This window comes from Periophthalmus magnuspinnatus, chromosome 13 (genome assembly GCF_009829125.3).
Source record: "Periophthalmus magnuspinnatus isolate fPerMag1 chromosome 13, fPerMag1.2.pri, whole genome shotgun sequence".
NCBI classification, from domain to species: Eukaryota; Metazoa; Chordata; class Actinopteri; order Gobiiformes; family Gobiidae; genus Periophthalmus; species Periophthalmus magnuspinnatus.
Window position 1 is genome coordinate 24,928,544 of NC_047138.1, and position 19,606 is coordinate 24,948,149.

A 19,606-nucleotide genomic window follows, 5' to 3' on the forward strand; every position below is an offset into this window, starting at 1 on the left:
TTTACTTACTGTATATTCTCTGGCTCTGCGTTGTGTTCTGTTTGTTGTGGTAAAGATGACTTAGTCTTGGTTCAGAAGGTTTGCTGTTAAACAAATATGAAAATCATAAACTGTTGTGAGTTGAGGGATCCTCCTCCTTAAAAGCAAGGTGTGGCCACAAAATAACCTTTACACCCCTTACAGTGGAATGAAACAGGAAATGTGTAATTTGGTGTTAAATCTGATTCTGTTGCAAGTTATGAGGGTGTTTGTTTCTTGTGGAAGTGTCAAAACAGACCATGAATCTGAAATGTAAAAAGTCAGAAAAATCTATTGAGTATCATGATCATCTGGATGATCATCTGGTCATCAGAGTGTTACCTTAGTGAGCTCCCACGCAGTACATCAAGATAAGAGTAATAGGGAAGTGTATTGTTAAATGTGGATACTATGACTTATTTTCTGTTAAATTGTGTCACTGACTCTGCAGAAATGAGCTGTGAATCTTTTTGTGTGAACATTGTACCAGTGACTCTGCAGTGTACTTAACTCGTAACCACAAAAAGCACAAACAATGTTGGAACTACATTCGCAATGTTTTTTTTGTTTTTTTTACTACATTTTGTAAAATAAAAAGTGTAGCCTACTCTAAAATGTCAAAAGTATGGCCAGGACATATAGATAGTACTAGTGCCCAATATAAACCTTTTATCAGCATTTGGTTTAGTTATACTTTAAAGGAGCCTTAATGGAAAAGATAAAAAGAGTACACAAAATAGCTTATTCAAACAGACCCAATAAGAGGCCATTATTCCAGTGGCTATTGTCAGTTTAAATGTTAAATTGTAATACATTACTGACGCATTAAAAACAAAGGCCTTATGCCTAACAAATAAAGTTCAGACAGTTTCTTTTTAAGTATTTATTATTGAATACACACATTTACATTTATTCAGTTGACTTCTTCTATCTCTAGCAGCTTGTGTTGAAAACACGACTTATTTCTATCCAATTAACCTTCGGAGAACTGCCTGAACAGGGCTTCTGATTGGCTGTCTTTGAATCTGGGCACAAAGTGAATCTGAAGTATCTCAGAAAATCCTTCTGAAAGCGTAGGTGCCACAAAGTGTTTCCTGTTGAAGATACAAAAAACAACATTAAAGGTCCTATATTATGCAAAATTTACTCTTGTAAGCTTTAAGCAATGTCATAATACTGTTATCTCCTCAAAACATATCTGGAGTTGTGTTTTGTTTCATTCACACATGTTTGAGTAACCCTGCATTATTTGAATGTCTATGTGTTGGCAGCGGCAGTTTTCATATTAACAGCTCCATTCACTTTTTGTTCAGTAGCAATTGGCAATTTCACAGCTGAAATTATCCAAATTATATTTTCAGGTGTATCGAGTTTAAAAACACAGTGGAGCACTTCCTGCATTACCACATGGCATCACAAGGTGGAACAGAGTGTTTGAGAGAAGAACTCATCTTAAATATACAGTGCTTGTGTGTTAAACATCTGTGAATGAAACATAACAAAACTTTGGGTATGTTTATGATGAGGAAACAACATTATAGCATGGATCACAAAACAGCCTTTAAAGATACTGTAGAATTTTAAAATGATCAAGCAAGTAATGAGCCAACAATAGCCTGCAACAGCATAATTAACTCAAGTTGCACATATCCAGTGGGAAGCATATGTGGTAAATGTTTTTAAAGACTTGTCAAAAGCAAGTGTAGTTGCAATTGCCTCACCTCAGTCACCATCTGAGAGTGTTGGTTAAAGGCCCCATATTATGCTATTTTCTGATCTGTGTTATGTTGTTTACTCGTCAAAAACATGTTTTGTTTCATTCACACATGTTTAACACACAAATTTTGCATATTTAGGCTGCATGATTGACTTTTATCAGTTTTTATATTATAAGAGCTTTCCACCATCATTAACTTGAGAGTTGTCTTTTGATTGGTTCATGAATGTTTCCGTAATCCTTAAAGTGGAACTAAGTGCCCCCTTTTTGCTACTGAACCGTGTATATGGTGTTTTAATAGCATAATCTACTGTTCTTAGTCCTTTTTGGCAACTTTAATGTAAACCTAAATGGAAAAAATGCAAATATTGTTCATTTGGCTTAATATTCCACACTGTGGCATAAAATGTATCTATCTCAACAGAGAATGTTCTGAAGAATGCTTTTAACTTTCTGTTTCCATGGAATCATGCAGATGACGTGCCTCCATCAGAATGTTACATAATTTTTAATGAATCATAAAATCATCTTACTTGTAGCTGTAGAAAACCATATCATTGACTTTTACATGTTTGGTTTCTGATGGCGTCATTTCCCGAAACTGTAAAAACAAGAAGGCATTTCATAGCATAAGTCAGAGTTTACATTGTAAAACAAAGCTGCATGTCCAGCACAATACTGTTCACCCTGTACTGGCTACAGTATGCATGAGACTCTATCATGGCCACTGATGTATAGAAGGCTTTTGAAGAATTTGCTTGTCTTTTTAAAAAATATTTGTAATAACAAGAAGCCTAAAATGTTGTACACTAAATTGTTTATGTCAGTGATACCACAGCAGCAACTAATGGGGATCTATATAAACAAATAAACAAGTCTTACCCTGTTGTTGTGTTTGGCCTGCTCCAGACTCGCAGTGAACTGGAAACATCGACATGGCACTCCTGCAGCTTTTGCCACATCCAAATAACTAAAACAAATATTAAACAGACATCCAACAAAGTCACTATTTAAAGGTATAGTATGTGTCTTTCTGGAGGTGGCATTGAAATCGAGAAGGTGGTGGGTGGGGGTTGATTAAAGACTCTTGTCTAGAATGGTGCAGCTCACCTGCTGACAAAGCACAGACCTGCACTGGCTCCCTATTTCATATTGGGTGCAATTCAAAAAGGTTATTGATAGTTAAAAATGTACATATTGTGACTTTAACTTGAGTATTTCAATGCCCATAAATACTTACAGGACAATGCACAGTAAGATCGAGAAGTGTTTATCTGTGCAACAATTGTGAAATTGTAGTACAGGGGACATGAAAAGCATGTTGTGTTTGGCTGTGATGTCTACAAATATTTAGTCCACTTCAAGGGTTAAACTCAGGAAATAATATTAGACTAAGCAGAAAATATCAAATTTTAAACTGTTTATTTGATCAAAATAAAATGACTTGATTTATAACAATAATGTGCTATCTTGAACTTGAGTATTTTATTCCAATTTTATTCCATGTATTTTATTTTATGTATTTATTTAAACGACAGTACACAGAGAGATGCTCTGCACCCGGTTTAGCTACAATCTATTTTCCATCTGCAGGTTTAAACAGAAGACATCAGCTTATTTACATACAAGAACCTCTCAAATACATTATATCAATCAACATGTCCTCAATAGCAATGCTTCCTAAAATTATAAGTATCCAGTTCATCATTATGCATTTAAAATTGTCAAAATGTATTAATACTACTAAAGGTAAATACTAGAGAAATGAAAAAGGTAAGAAAAAAACTGTTTAAGTAAATATAACTTGTTATTACCCAGCTCTTCTTGGTTTATATATATTTTAGTTTTACCGTTTCCGTGACTCTGGGTCTGGGTTGGTGTTGTCCACGGCAACACTGCGTCCTTCTTTCAGCGTACGCTCACAGGCTGCGACACAACTCTGCCACGACCCCAATGTGTCCTAAACATAGACTGAATATTAGACCTATATGCTTGAATAAGGTTTAAATAATAGTAGACTGATCACTTACTCTGTTTACATACACGTAGCCCTTTGGAATAACATGAGAGTGAAAGAACGTTGATTTTCCAGCTGTGAGCAAATAAACAAAAATGAAATGTGAAAATGCAAGAATTGTTTCATAATAATAATAAACAAAATTTAAAAAGTACAAAGCTGGGCTAGTTCCATGTAAAGTTGTACTTAGGGCAATTGGTTGAATTTTGATTGAGAAGATTGGGATTCAGTCATTTCTAATCTTCATGGTATGCTGTTTTTACAGTAAAAGCATGTGGTTTGGAGCAGAGGTCAGACTTTGGTAGAAGAAATTATCTAAAAATAATCTGATATATATAAAAAAAAAAAAGTCCAAATCCATTCTACAAAATTTCCAGATTAGTACATAGGAACCCTGTACTTTTCTTATTATCCATATTTATAACTTCATTATACTTACATGCAGGGTAACCTACAGCCACAATAATCTCTGGTTTGTCTGAGATGAGAGAAGCAGATGGTGGGTCATACAATTCATTACAGTCAAGCTTTCTCTGGAGAAATCAAGAAAATATAATATTTACAAAACAGGACATTATTTATTTATGTAAATGTGTAACAATAATAATGTATTTCCTATGGTAGTGGTGTATGTAAATGATCAGAAATATTAAACATGAGATCAAAATGATTAAGTTTAATAGTAAATTGAAATACTTTGTCTTACAGGGTCAAACTCAGGTAGACTGTAGGGGGCGCTCTTCCATCCCAGAAAGTACTCCTCAGGAGTGTGGAACTGTAGTCCAATATTGAGGGCAAACTTGAAAAGAAAATCAGTTCATTAGAGGCTTGTGTAAAGGTTTCACATACATATTTACTTATTTATTTAAGAAAAGGAAATATGCCAGATTACAGCCTTGGGCTAATTTCCATCTGCAAACCATTTGGCGGGTTGGTGTTACAAAAAATAAAACAAACACACATTATTTACAGAGACTATGTACAGACAGAACAGGTGAACAAGGTACGGCGTAAAAAGGACTCATCGAAGGCCTAGGCCCGCATCATCCTGATCCTCGCTGTCATGAATGTCATTGCTGTCAGCAAAGGTTTCATAAAGCGTTTTAGCTTTTGTGCAGATGATGTTGGTATCAAGCATAATGTTCTTTTTCCTGCAGTCACTGATCCACAAACCTAAAGGAGACTCCATCCTTACAACGGTCTTGTTGTGGTAGTTACAATCCTTTTTACAACTTATTGCTGCTGTTGTCCTTATGTTATTTTCCCCCTTCTTGATGTGCCGAACCGAAGATTCATTTATTACGTAATGGCACCCTACAGCCAACTTCTACCTTCCCTCAGCATGGCCAGAAGTCCAACTTTTTCTGCAATGGTTTGCATCTTCCTCTTCCTTTTGGACGTGGGCACAGGTGCCTTTGTCGGTGCAGAACATTTCATCGACAAAGGCACTTGCATTCTGGGTTTTGTCGGGGAGACAACTTACAAACATCCAGCACTTCAGAGTCAAACTGCAATCAGGCATTTATGTAAATTTGTCAAGCTTAATGCATTCTGTACTGTACAGGAGACGCCGCATGTGCCTTACCCAATCAGGACATTGAACACAATGCTCATTCATACACTGTAAAAAAAAAAAAAAAAAAAGCATGCAAAATTGCACAAAAGAAAAACCGGCGAAACAGCGAGACGGCAAAAGGTGAACCGCAATACAGCGAGGGACCACTGTATTGAAAATGTCCAGCTTTAAAACATTTCATCTGACACATGATCACATGTCTTTACATGTGTCATTCAACAATTTTTATAATCTTACACATCTGTCACTAGAGGAGAAGTCCTTCTTTTTCCCAGGAGCCCAGTTTTTTGGCCTTCCTGCAGCATCTACAGGAGAAAGTGAAAAACAAAAACATTCAAGATTTTGTGTATAAAACATGTGTATAGGTTATAACATTTCTTACAAAAACTCTGCTTTGCAAAATTGTATTTTATACATTTTTAGCAATAATTATAGTGTACCATTTGTAACAAGAGTGTAAAAGTGTGGTGGCTTGACAGAATAGATAGGGCTGTTTCCTAACCAGCTAGGAATTCAGATTTGCATTTTAACTTCTTAATTACGGCAACACAGAACAGGTGTCAAGGTGTATTTTGTCTTGGCTCAATGTTCCTTGTGAATACAGTCTCTCCTTTCATTAAATAACATCTTAAAACAGGAACAAAAATTGTATGTAAAACTAGCCAAAAAATGTTACCTCCAACATAGAAACTCTTTGTCTTGTCAACAGGAACTCCTTCATTAGCCTGTGAATATATAGACAAATAGTATGTTAATCCTGTGTGCTATGTGTCAAAATACTATGATAAATGATGTGAACAACCTTCTCACACAAATGAGTCCACATTCCCACCACTGGCTTCCTGTACATGCCGGAACCGCTCGCTACAAAAACCTTAAACAAAGCGAAAAAAAATAATTTTATCTATAAATGTCATCCAAATCATTCTAACCATCTTCCCAATATGCAAACCATATACACGAAAAAATGTTTTCTGTGATGTTTCTTTGACTGGACCATACAGGCCTCTGCTTTTTTCTTAAACTACTTTTGATAGATAATACTCACTGCACAAGAGCTCCTGACTTAAGATGTCCAAACTTAGTAGTCAAACCCTCAGACTTTGGCTCTTGTAAATCTTATTCAGATTCTCATTCTCCATACTCATTTTGTGTTCCTTGTGATGCAATAACCTTATAAATAGCTCTCTTGCAGCATACAATATCCTATCCACTCTGATCATTTTGATCTGTCACAAGACAGTTGGCCTACTGCAAGCAAACACTGTATATCCTCATCTTTTTCACAAACATTCACCTGATGTCACTGCTTGTATCACTCCTAACCTGCTTTATTGTACAATAAGCCGTTGCCTGTTTTTTGTTTTAATTACACAATTACACAAGTTTGCATTACCCTCTTACTCATTTATCTTGGTCTTGTTGGTTATCAGAGTACACTCCACACACTCCATTTGCATATTTTCCATAGGCAGCAGTGACTTTTTTCTGTAGTGCTATCTATAGAACATACCAACGCAGTAGAGAATATGTGACACGTCTCAAGACCTCATCGACTCATCACTAGGATGAAGTTTTTGGAAACCCGATCAACAAGAAGTAGAACATTTTATGCTTTTTCTTTATTTCCATGACTATTTATATTGTAGATTCTTACTGAAGACATCACAACTAAATGAAAATGTGAAATAACTCAAACATATTATAGATTCTTCCAAAAAGCCACCCTTTAAATTGGTCAGTGCTTTTCCGACTCTTGGCATTACACTAATGGATCCCAACCAGGCACACATGTGAAGAGCAAACCGTTTGGCTATTTTGAGAAATCTCGATCTAAAATATAAAAGAGTTATTGACATTTTTTACTTTGCTACATAATTCCATATATCTTGATTTATATATTTGAGGTCTTCAGTGCATATCTACAATGTATAAAATGGTAAACATAAAGAAAAAACATTAAATTAAAAGGTGTGTTTAAACTTTTGACTGGTAGTCTAATTTTGCTCACCTACATCTGAGCAAAATTGACCGTGAGCAAGAGGACCATGAATATTCGTATTGATCATAGGTTCCTGAAAAATCAATGTTTAAATAACTTTTATAAAAAATGCAAAATGACTAAGAATAAGACTTTTTTGCCCCCCCTGCATGATGTCACTGCAGCATCAATACTCAAATGTACTCCTAAAATAAAAAAATAAAAAATATAAAAATGACATGATAGTAGGCATGTTTTAAATGTGATGTAACACTGATCAACTGTTTAATCAAAACTTTTTTTTATTTTTTTGTAATTGTGACAGCACATATACATACATACACACACACACACACACACACCCACACACCCCCACACACCCTCCCCCCCCACCCCCACACACATATATATATATACACATATATAAGGTTAGGGGTTTTTATGCATTGTCCCTGATCAAATAAATATATTCAAATAAAAACAAACCTGGACTGACAGCTTTAGTGTGGCAAGAATGTCCTCCACTTTAGACTTGAACACTTCTGGCCTCAGTTTGCCTTTAGCGATTCCCATTTGGTTTGTGAAAAATACAACCTGCAGGAAAAACAAAATGATTTAATATTAGTGAACAAAAAAGATATGAGCCCACGGTACACACTGAAATAATTAGATTAAAATAAGTTCCAGTAAGTTTCATAGAACAGTCTTTGTTACCTTATACCCTTTCTTGAGCAAACTAGCAAGTCTGGGCTGGATCTCAGGATAAAGAATTCTAAAGGAGAAACATCAAAGATATTGCAGATTTAACAGTAAGGGTACAACAATTATTACATAAAAATGGAAAATTTGAACTCAAACACAGCTTCAATAGTGGCAGATGTTCTGTAGACTGTATAATGGTGAGGTAGGAATGGAACCCACAACCTGACACGCACAACATAACATTCGTCAGCATCACCTTACAGCTCACCTCCAGTCGTCCGGTGCTGTGGGAAACACTTTTCCAGACTTAGTGGTGATGATGCAGCCATCTATGTCAAATCCAGCAATCTAGTTAAACAGCAAAGAGGAAATGGTTTCAGATTAAAGTTAAACAAATAAAAAATATTGTTGGATTTACTATAAAGTACAATAAGTAAAATATGTCAACATGTCTTTCTCAACAGTGAGACTGACAAAGTTTTCTTCTATTGTCTTGGTGATGGACTACATGTCAAAGATTTAAAGATGCACTACATAACTTTTCTAGTGGGGCATCTGTCAACTTGACACTATGGAGATGTTCTTACCTTGTCTGGAATGTTCCACATTATGGCATTAAACTTGTCTATAATGTATGTATTTAATTATAGGTGTTTATATTTCTAAAAAAATACCTGGGAAAAATGCATTCTTACTATTACATTTTCCATTTCATGTTATAATCAACATTTCGATAATTAGGTCAGTCATTGGGTTCTACAGAAGATCTATTTTTCTACTCTGCACAGTCTAACAAAAGAATCAGTAGCTATTTAAAAACACAATCTCTGATCATCACGTTTTGTCAATATTTGTTATCAATTAATGTAGGGAGTGATCCACACCTTGTCACTTGCTTTGACTCCGGCTGCTGTGTAAACCATTAAATTGTTGATCTGTTGCCAGTTGCTCTTGGCACATTCCTCTGAAGCCCGATTAGAGTTACTGGAGTCAGACATAGAGCGTGCTGCCAGTTTTTGTAGCTCCTTCAGCGCCTCCTCCGCCATCTTCTCATTTTCATCATAATCTTCCTCCTTGGCTCCTATGGCTGATTTGAGGCGCTTCATTTCAGGATGGTCTTTCTCTGGGCTCAGCGATCGCTTTGAAGACTAAAATAATAATTAAAAAAACACAAGTTCAATATATTATCATGAATTATTACAATATTAAATGGTAGGTTCAAAGATACAAAATATGCTATTATGTGGAAGGGGTATATATATTTTTAAAAATCTTTTGAAATCTGTGTAATCCCTCAGTCGTCCAGGTCTCATCCATAGTAAAAGCCAAAAGTAAAATCTGTCAATTGAACAAAAAGTTGTTGGAGTGAAAACTTTTCACTGCTCATCCAAGCCACTTCTTCACTTCCGGTCAAATTGGACACTGCCTTATCTGTCTTATCTTATCTGAAAGGAGGCAGAAGAGATATACAGTGGCTTGCAAAAGTATTCTGGAACTTTTTCAAATTTTGTCAACCCACAACCACAAATTTTAATATTTTTTAATTTGCATTTTATGTGAATATGTAGCACAAAATGGTACAAAAGTGTGAAGTCAATACATTGTGGAATCACCTTTTGCTGCAATTACAGCTGCAAGTCTTTTGGGGTATGTCTCCATCAGCTTTGCACATCTATAGACTGAAATTTTTTCCCATTCTTCCTGGCAAAACAGTTCAAGACCGTTTGTGAACTGCAGTTTTCAGATCTTGCCACAGATTCTCAATTCGATTTAGGTCCGGACTTTGACTGGGCCATTCTAACACATGAATATGTTTTGCTTTAAACCATTCCATTGTCGCTCTGGCTTTATGTTTAGGATCGTTGTCCTGCTGGAAGGTGAACCTTCGCCCCAGTCTCAAGTCTTTTGCAGACTCCAACAGGTTTTCTTCCAAGATTGCCCTGTATTTTGCTCCATCCATCTTTCCATCAACCCTGACCAGCTTCCCTGTTCCAGCTGAAGAAAAGCACCCCCACAGGATGATGCTGCCACCACTGTGTTTGACTGTGGTGATGGTTTGTTCAGAGTGATGTGCAGGTCCTCTACACATAGCGTTTTGCTTTTAGGCCAAAAAGTTTGATTTTGGTCTCATCAGACCAGAGCACCTTCTGCCACATGTTTGCTGTGTCCTCCAAATGACTTCTAGCGAAGTGTAAACAAAACTTCTTATGGATGGTTTTCAACAATGGTTTTCTTCTTTCCACTCTTCCATAAAGACCAGATTTGTGTAGTGCACGACTAATAGCCGTCCTGTGAACAGATTCCCCGACCTGAGCTATGGATCTCTGCAGCTTTCCCAGAGTCACCATGGGCCTCCTGACTGCATCTCTGATGAGTGCTCTTCTTGTTCATTCTGTAAGTTTTGGTGGACAGTCATGTCTGGGTAGGGTTGCAGTTGTGCCATACTCTTTTGATTTCTGGATGATGGATTGAACAGGGCTCCTTGAGATCTTCAACACTTGGGAAATTGTTTAGATCCAATCCCCGCTTTAAACTTCACAATAACATATTCTCTGAGCTGTTTGGTGTGCTCCTTTGACTTCATTTTGTGGCTTGCTCCACAACACTCTCTTAACAAACTTCTGTGGCCTTCACAGCACAGCTGCATTTATACTGAGACAATATTACACAGACATGGACTCTTTTTAGTCATTAGGTCAACATTCAATCTTTCCTAAATCACCAGGCAACTTCTAAAAGCAATTGGTTGCATTTAAGAAAAAGGGGGCTGAATACTTTTAAGTTTTTTAATAAAAAAAAACAAAACGGAAATCTTGTAAAATATTTCCTTCCACTTCACACTTGTGTGCCATTTTGTGTCAACTGAAAATGTATTTAAATTTGTGGTTGTGACTTGACAATATGTGAAAAAGTTCCAGGGTTATAGTTGACAGATTTTACTTTTGGCTTTTTACTATAACACACCAGAACTGAAGAAGCGGCTTGGCTGAGCAGCAAAACATCTTCACTCAAAAAACATTTTGAATTTCATTTTTTGAAAAATGAAAGTGATGAAATATATTTGAGTTACATTATTGGTCTTTCATTCCATGTTATTACTTGAATAAGGGATTATTAACAAATATTTACCTGGGGATGACTCGTGAAACAAAATGATTAAACTTTATCAACAGAAAGTGTTGATGTGCAGGGCTCTGGACTTAATGCAAGTGTGAGTTTGTCTGAGTTTGTCTAGTCACAAGTTCATTTACATGGCAACAAGAGAAGGGAACCGACATTAACACATTAATACATTCATCACACGTTCTGATGTAGACTTGGTTCAGTTCTAGATCTAATTTAGTCCTGATCTAGGCCAGGTTTAGTTCTGGGTTTGGTCACAGTTCAGTCCAATTTTGATGTAGTGTATGTAATGTAATGTTGTTAAACAAATACTACCTTTATAGGAGAAGTAGGAAAGAAATCCTTTATACTCCTCTTTGGTTGGTGACTCTGGGCCTCTTTTTCAGCTCCTTTAGTTTTGTATTTTGCTTTAAGTCCAGTGTGTTTTGCTCCAGAAGAGGTTCCATTGGAGTTCACGGAGTAATGCAATTTAAATGGGTGGTTCTGATTCACCAAATATAAAACTCCTCCGTGACTCAGGGTCCCTGACTGACCCCGAGACAGCTTTTCATTTTCCAGATAACTAGGGTTGGGCCCAAGCTATGGGGAAATAAGAAACATAGAAGTTATTGCAAAACATGTTCAATTAGTTACATCAAGATAAAACCACAATGTTATTTGTTCAGCTGATACAAAGGTGTCTACTAGTGTCAGAGCCAATTTCTTTCAGTATTGTCAGGATCCATTGTAAACAACACAACAAGGTAAGCACAGTAAAACTGTTTCTGTTTAGGTATGTTGTTATTAATATCACAGCTGTACGTAAGATTCTCACCTGGGTTATAATGACAGACTTTTCAGCAAAACAAGCCACTACCTTAACTGTAACAGAAAATGAAAGTATGTCAACAACCAGATATAAATAGCTGTTCCAGTCTGTGGAAATTGTGTGAATAATGAGTTTCACGATTGTTATTGTAGCATAAACGTAGGAACTATTTGCCTATTTTAGTTTATTCTAAGATGTTTTGCCAATTTGCAAAGATTTGTTATATTTTAGCTATGTTAATATTACTTAGTCTACTATGGCCGCCAGGAGAGGCAGAAAATAGGCCTTTGATCATGTAATCTTAACTTGGAATAAATCTATGGAAATACATCTCTGGAACTGGACACTGATTATTTAAGTTGTGAAACCATCTACCCATGGCGCCCTAAGTGATTATTTGCGTTATGTTTAGTCTTAAGTTTGCTCACCGCTTTTGTTTTAGTTTTCGTTGACAAATAGTCTCTACACTGCATTTTTTCCCCCTCAGATTTAGTTTGTTAGTTCTATCAGCTCATGGTTTTCCCAAAATGCTTACTACCAAACGGATTCAATGTATACATTCTCCAACACAGGACATTCGCGCACAATGCACTTCTCCAGTCTCACGCCTTACCCTGGTGTCTGGAGCATTTCTTATCCGTGACTCCGGTATCTGGACCCCGACCCAAGATCACTGCTCTCCCGTCTTCAAGCGGGACTCTCAGCCCGGAACCACTGACCAGAGCACACGCCATTACTAAACAAGTCGATTATAATTTGAGAAGGAGCTATAATTAACAAGAAACTGAAAAATACCTAATTTTTAACACAAACTTTGGTACTTGCACGCGTAGCCGCGTACAATGGGTCAATACAAAATAACGTCGACAGGAAACTATAGCCGTGATTTAGTTCCACTTTTTGGTTCCGCCTCGAACATGACAAGCGGATGTTGTGGTTGAAAAATTTGCTATTAGCGAACATTAGGCGATTCAAATTATTCTCCGCTGTTATTAAACTGTTATTTTAATAGATCAATGCTTCGCACACGAACTTCGGTTAAACCAGTGGTTCTCAAATAGTGGGGCGCGCCCCCCTGGGGGGCGTATGACTCCGCGTATGACACTGTAGTACTGTATGTGCTGTACGCAGCGCGTGCGCAGCGCGCGCGCGCACAGCAAAGAGCAGGAGAGAGCGAACAGATCGTGACACAGGGCAGTGAACAAGAAACACTTTTGCTAAAGAGACACTATGGAAAACATTTTAACAGGGATGAAAAGAAAGGCGGATATAGACGGAGGTAAAGTCACCCGAAAAATAAGACGAGGAAGTCTCATGAAGAGTATTTAGCGCTTGGCTTCACCGTGACTCCGGTGGGACACGAGGATAGACCGGTGTCTGCTGTGTCTGAAAATGTTGGCAGTGGACAGTATGAAGCCAAATAAGTTAAGGCACCACCTCATTACACCTCAGTCACGCTGATAAGACGCTGGAGTTTTTTCAGTGTAAACGTGCCAAATATTGCCAACAATCATCCCGCTTTGTAAATGTCACTTAAAGCAGCAAGCACTGAGCATCATATAAGGTGGTGTACCAAATTGCTAAATTACTTGTTTTAATTTGATATTTATTTAATTTTAATGTATTATTTTGATATTTATTTCATTTTAATTTAGTCATTTGATGTTTATTAAATTTTATTTTTTATTTGATATTTAATTCAATTTCATTATATAATTTCATTTATTTTATTTTATTTTTTTTTTTTTTATAGGGGGGCATGATAGAAAATAATTGAGAAGCACTGGGTTAAACCAATGTATACTCTATGTATACAAATGGTACTGTAAACACCAGTCATTACTTTTGAAGTTGTGGTATCTGGTCTTCTCCCACTCCAGTCAAAGGGTGACTAAATGTGATTTGCTGTATGCAATTTAACCACAAAGTGTTTATGAAGAACTATAAGGTACGACGGAATATAAGGCCCTGATGACCCAACAGGTGCGGTGTATCTCTGCATAGTCTTTCTACACCAGGGTGAAGGAGCTGAGCATCATAATGCTTTATGATAAGTTTAGACAGAGAGTGATCTGCTGCCAGCACTATAGGATCAATGCTGTCTGGCTTTACATCTGTGGCCTGACAGAGACAGCCTGCAACTCTGATCAGACCACTGAGGCTGTCATACTCAGAAAAGAGAGCACTCACATCCCGCTTGAGTGAATAGGGCGTTCTGCTCGGAGGGCTTGGAACTCCTTTGGGAAACTATTGGTCTGTGCAGAACGGAGGAGCTGTATCTCTGCCTCCAGACGCTCTGCTGCAGGGGACTGGTGAGCGGCCAGGACCAGGTCATCCAGTAATGTGTATTATGCTGGATCTGGGAGGCCCGGGGGAGAGCTGCGTGACCACAGAATGCTGCCTTCCTGAGTTCCTCACTGTCGTAGTCTATAAGATCTGTTGGGGGCTTTGGCCATGTGTCCTTGGTCTGAGTCAGGAAGTGTGAGCCTTGTGACCAGAGGCCGGGGACAGTTAACTCTGCCAGAGATTTGCCTCTAGTGATATCATTAGCAGGGTTATCGTAATACCACTGCCCTAGGAAGGTGATGTCCTGAAGCTCGAGTTCCCACAAATACTTTGTAACGGCAGGAGCTGGACTGGATCCACTTCAGCACTGTAGCGAAATCTGTACACAAGTAGACTGGACTGTAGGAGGATGGTGAGTTCTATTTGGAGCATCTTAGCTAGATGGGCTCCAGTTAGCGCAGAGCACAGCTCCAGTCAGGGCACTGACTACCCTGGACCGCGCCATGACATAGAAGGTAGAGATGTGCACTTGCTGTTCCATCACCCTGAGATAGACTACAGCTCCATATCCTTCTCAGTGGCGTCACAGAAGATATGAGCCTCATATGTAACACTGTTGCTATTGGGAGGATGAGCATAACAGCAGGGCATGGTGATGTGCTGGAGGTGTGACAGCTCACTCTCCTATTCAAGCCAGGACTGGAGCAGGGTGCCTTGTATGGGATTGTCCCATCCTATTTCTGTGCTCCACAGGGCCTGCACAATTAATTTTGCTCTTGTGGTGTAGGAGCAGATATAACCCAGTGGGTCATATTGACCGGCAAGTACTTTGTGCACATTACGCAGTTTAACAGTGGTGTAAGACACTGGACAGTGCTTGTATCCCAGAACATTGGTTGGGCAGTGCCAGCTGAGATCCAGTGATGACTCCTGTGGGGCAGGCCGCTCTGTTTCACCATCTTGCCACAGGAATCACAAAAGGGGACAGTCCTCCGGGAGCAGTTGGACCTGGTGAAACATGGCTTTGGTGTCTCCACTCACAGCCACAGGACACTGCTGGAAGCGGAGTAACACATCGAGTAGTGTGGGCCCCAGTGTAGGCCCAGGCAGGAGGTAGTGTTTAAGGAAAGTCCCCTGGAACTCAAAGGAGCAGTTAAAGCCCACTCTAGCATTGTTGTTATGATGTACTATATGGTGTGGCACGTACCAGGATTTAGAAGAGTTATGAATCTTTTCTGGAGTCAGCTTAACTACAAAGCCAGAGTAGACTAACCTCTTGATCTCCTGGTTGTACGTGATAGCTAGGTCAGGGTTCTTATCTAATTAACTTTCTGTGGATCTTAGGAGCCTTTAACTACTTCTGGAGAGATCTGGAGCTGTGAAATCTTTCCTCCGGAGCAGGGGAGTGGCATATCTCCCTACTCAATGTATAGGGACTCTGATGCTTTTAGCCTCTAGCATGGCTAGCTTCTCTGTCTTCTTTAGAGTGTGTGAGCTCTTTCTCTGGTCTGCAGAGGGGAGCATCTAGCTGCCACAGACACTTAACCTTCTGATGGAGGGTATCAACAGGAGAAAGGCATGACAGGTTCAGGCAGTGCACCTATCCTTGCTGTGCGGACAGCCACTGAGGTAATGCTCTGTCCCTTCACAGTAAGGGAAATAGGGATTAAACTTCTGCTTCTGCTTAGAGGGGGGCAGAATGAGGAACTTGTGCCTTCAGCTCTGTGTTGGGTTGTGCTTGTGCATGGTCTAAGCTATAAAAGATGGAGGTTGACTTACTCTGTGGCTTGGGCCCTGCGGTGGATCTAGGATGGCTCCTCTCTTGGCATGGCCTGTCTACATGCTGAGGCTGCGTGGCTTGTCTTGAGAGCTGCAATACTTATGATTTACACTCCAGCCATTCAGAGAAGTCATACATGTTGTATGTGTGACCACTGCTACTGCAGATGGTGCCATGTGTGATACAGTACTCAGTAAAACTCTCTGTAGCTAGGAGGGAGCTTAGTGATTAGTCTGTCCACATGTGAACCACACTGGAGCTCAGAGGCTGCCACATCATCCATTGAACTGAAGAGGCCAACCAGACTAGAAACTTCAAGGGAGAAATCTTCAAAGGCCTGAGAGTCACCAGCTTTAAAATGAGAGCAGTTAAGGATGGCACTCAGCTCACTCTGGACTAACATCCTCAGCTGTCCATACCTCTCCTCGCAAGCTTTCATAGCACTGCTGTGGCCGTGAATGTAACGACGGGCCATCTGTAAAGTACATGGATGCTCCAAGTGATCCAGCAGGATGTAATATTTATACTCCTCTGTACGATGAGCATGTGGCCCCAGTAAACTGTCCAGCTCCTTATTCAAGAATGCAAAGTCACTCTCTGAACGTCTGAACGTCAGCAGGTTAGGTTTGGGGATGCCATATGCAGATGCTACTATCATCTCTATCAGGTTAGGCTGGGTTAGGCTGCCAGAGAAGGATGATTGGTGGCAGGCCATGGTGGGGAGACGAAGGCCGATAGGCATGTAGAATAGTAGTGACTGGCTGCATCAGTAGGAGGAGCTACATATGACTGGTTATAGTAATAGCCTGCTGCACCTCTGTAGTCGGACGATACCTCTGGATCCAGTAGGCCGTGTTTATCAGAATCAGAATCCTTTTATTGCCATCGTTTGTGAACACAATTCACAAACTAGGAACTTATTTTGGTGATAAAGTGCAACATAAAACATAAAACACACTGAATAAATACAAATACAAATAAGGGCATGCACGAAGTTAAAAAAAAAAAAAAAAGATATGCTTAATGTTAAAAGTCCACCGGACTTCATTTCCCAGGGTGCACCTGCTGTTTTTGTAGTGCCGGAAGGCCCGTGGCCCGTGAGTTCAGCAGAATCATTGTGGTGTGGTGCGGTGCCTCGTGTTCTCAGGTCATCCTGCCTGTCTTTGTGTGTATGCGTACCGTGTGCGTTATTACGAAGTGAGTATTGTTTGGAATTGTTTATCTACCCATTTTATATAGTTTTGACCATATTTTTCATCGTTGCATTTATTTTATACTTAACGTTTACTTAGAAGTTGATTTATTGTGTTAGAGCGCCTCCCCGTGGTTCCTTCCCGTTATAACATGTAATTTTCTCTGCTCATTTCAATGTATACTTATCAATGTTGCTAATACATGTATACTTTGTTTTCCTTTCAGATAACCACACGCACACACACCCACACCCACCTATATATGGACACCACCCTAACCTACCTGTATAACAATCAGTCCCTCAATACCACCTGCTCTCTCCTCCTGAATAAACTTCCCTCGACTATCTAATCGGAGTTCGCCTGTTCCTTCTAACCGAGGACAACTCAGTCGGAGACGAATCAGAAAACAGTGCATGCCAGACGCACACAGTACCTTACACTTAAAAATCAAATAAAATACTTAAAGGTAGAAAATATATACAACAGCAGCATCAGAACAACAGTGCAAAGATGACTTATTAAAGTGACCGGTGTTATAAGTGTCCAGTTTTGTGCAAATATTATAAAGTGTTCATGAGACAAACTGCAGAGGGGAAGAAACTGTTCTTATGGCGAGAGGTTCTGGTCCCAATGGACCGTAGCCTCCTGCCAGAGGGAAGTGGCTCAAACAGTCCATGTCCAGGGTGAGAAGTGTCAGCTGCTATACGGCCTGATCGCCCCAGAGTCCTGGAGATGTACAGGTCCTGTAGAGATGGAAGGCTGCAGCCAATCACCTTCTCAGCAGAACGCACAATGCGCTGCAGTCTCTGTCTGTCCCTGGCAGTGGCCCCAGCGAACCACACAGTGATGGAGGAGGTGAGGATGGACTCAATGATGGCCGTGTAAAACTGCACCATCATCTGGATCGGCAGCTTGCCTTTCCTCAGCTGCCGCAGGTGAAACATCCTGTGATGGGCTTTCTTGATGATGGAGCTGATGGTTGGCTCCCACTTGAGATCCTGGGTGATGCAGGTGCCCAGGAAGCGGAAAGAGTCCACAGTGGTGATGGGGGAGTCCGTCAGGGTGAGGGGAGGCAGGGGGGCTGTGACTTTCCTGAGGTCCACGATCATCTCCACTGTCTTCTGGGCGTTAAGCTCCAGGTTGTTGCTGCTACACCAGGACACCAGCCGGTCCACCTCCCTCCTGTAGGCAGACTCATCGCCTTCCGAGATGAGTCCAATGAGGGTGGTGTCATCCACAAACTTAACCAGTTTGACGGAGTCGTGGCTGGAGGTGCAGCAGTTGGTGTACAGGGAGAAAAGCAGGGGAGAAAGTACACAGCCCTGTGGAGTTCCTGTACTGATAATCCGAGTGTCCGAGACATTCTTCCCCAGCCGTACGCGCTGCCTCCTGTCCGTCAGGAAGTCAGTGATCCACCTGCAGGTGGAGTCAGGCACATTGAGCTGAGCGAGCTTGTCCTGGAGCAGTGCAGGGAGGATGGTGTTGAACACAGAGCTGAAGTCCACAAACAGGATCCTGGCGTAGGTTCCCGGGGAGTCCAGATGCCGGAGGATGAAGTGAAGGGCCAGGTTAATGGCGTCGTCTACAGAACGATTGGCTCTGTAGGCAAACTGCAGAGGGTCCAGGAGGGGGGAGGTGAAAGACTTGAGGTGGTGCATGACCAGGCGCTCAAATGACTTCATGACTACAGACATCAGCGCCACAGGTCTGTAGTCATTAAGTCCAGTGATCCTGGGCTTCTTGGGGACGGGCACGACGGTGGACAGCTTGAAGCAGGCTGGGACGTGACATGACTCCAGGGAGGTGTTAAAAATGTCCGTGAAGACAGGAGCCAGTTCCTCAGCACAGTGTCTAAGGGTGGAAGGAGAGACACCATCTGGGCCCGCGGCCTTACAGGGATTCTGCTTCCTGAAAAGCTTAGTCACGTCCTGCTCCAAAACTGTGAGGGCAGTGGGGGAGGAGGAGGGGTCCAAGGTGGGTTTGGAGGTAATGTCCATGATGGTGAGGGAGGAGGGGGAGGGATGTGAAACTTCAAACCTCGCATAAAAGCTGTTTAACTTTTCTGCTAGTTGTTTGTTGTCCACAGCGGGAGGGGCTTTGGGCCTGTAGTTGGTGATTTGCCTAAGCCCTCTCCAGACAGAAGCAGAGTCGTTGGTGGAGAAATGCTGCTCCAGTTGTGTATTGTACTTTGCTTTAGCCTTTTCCACCTCATTGCTAAAAGCATACTTGCAACACCTCTAGCCTTCACGATCTTCTGCCCTGAAAGCCATCTCCTTTTCCCTCCTCAGATGCCTCAGTCTGGGTGTGAACCAGGGTTTGTCGTTGTTAAAAGTCACCCTGGTGCATGATGGAACGATGCTGTCCTCACAGAACTGAATGTATGACATCACAGTGTCTGTGTA

The 19,606-nt window shown here is 40.4% G+C and overlaps 1 protein-coding gene across 1 annotated transcript; it reads right to left on the reverse strand.

Moving 5' to 3' along the window:
• Positions 1 to 895: 895 nt before the first annotated feature.
• On the reverse strand, positions 896 to 12,901 carry pnkp (polynucleotide kinase 3'-phosphatase). The gene is made up of 17 exons (XM_033977574.2): positions 12,556 to 12,901; positions 11,949 to 11,995; positions 11,450 to 11,713; positions 8,896 to 9,159; positions 8,280 to 8,359; positions 8,024 to 8,081; positions 7,796 to 7,903; positions 6,131 to 6,202; positions 6,005 to 6,053; positions 5,566 to 5,633; positions 4,459 to 4,551; positions 4,192 to 4,285; positions 3,766 to 3,827; positions 3,586 to 3,695; positions 2,618 to 2,705; positions 2,269 to 2,336; positions 896 to 1,112 (listed from the first exon to the last, which is right to left on the reverse strand). Exons 1-17 carry the CDS (start codon positions 12,674 to 12,676, stop codon positions 992 to 994), a joined length of 1,767 nt encoding a protein of 588 aa, XP_033833465.1. The 5' UTR covers positions 12,677 to 12,901; the 3' UTR covers positions 896 to 991.
• Positions 12,902 to 19,606: the final 6,705 nt, after the last annotated feature.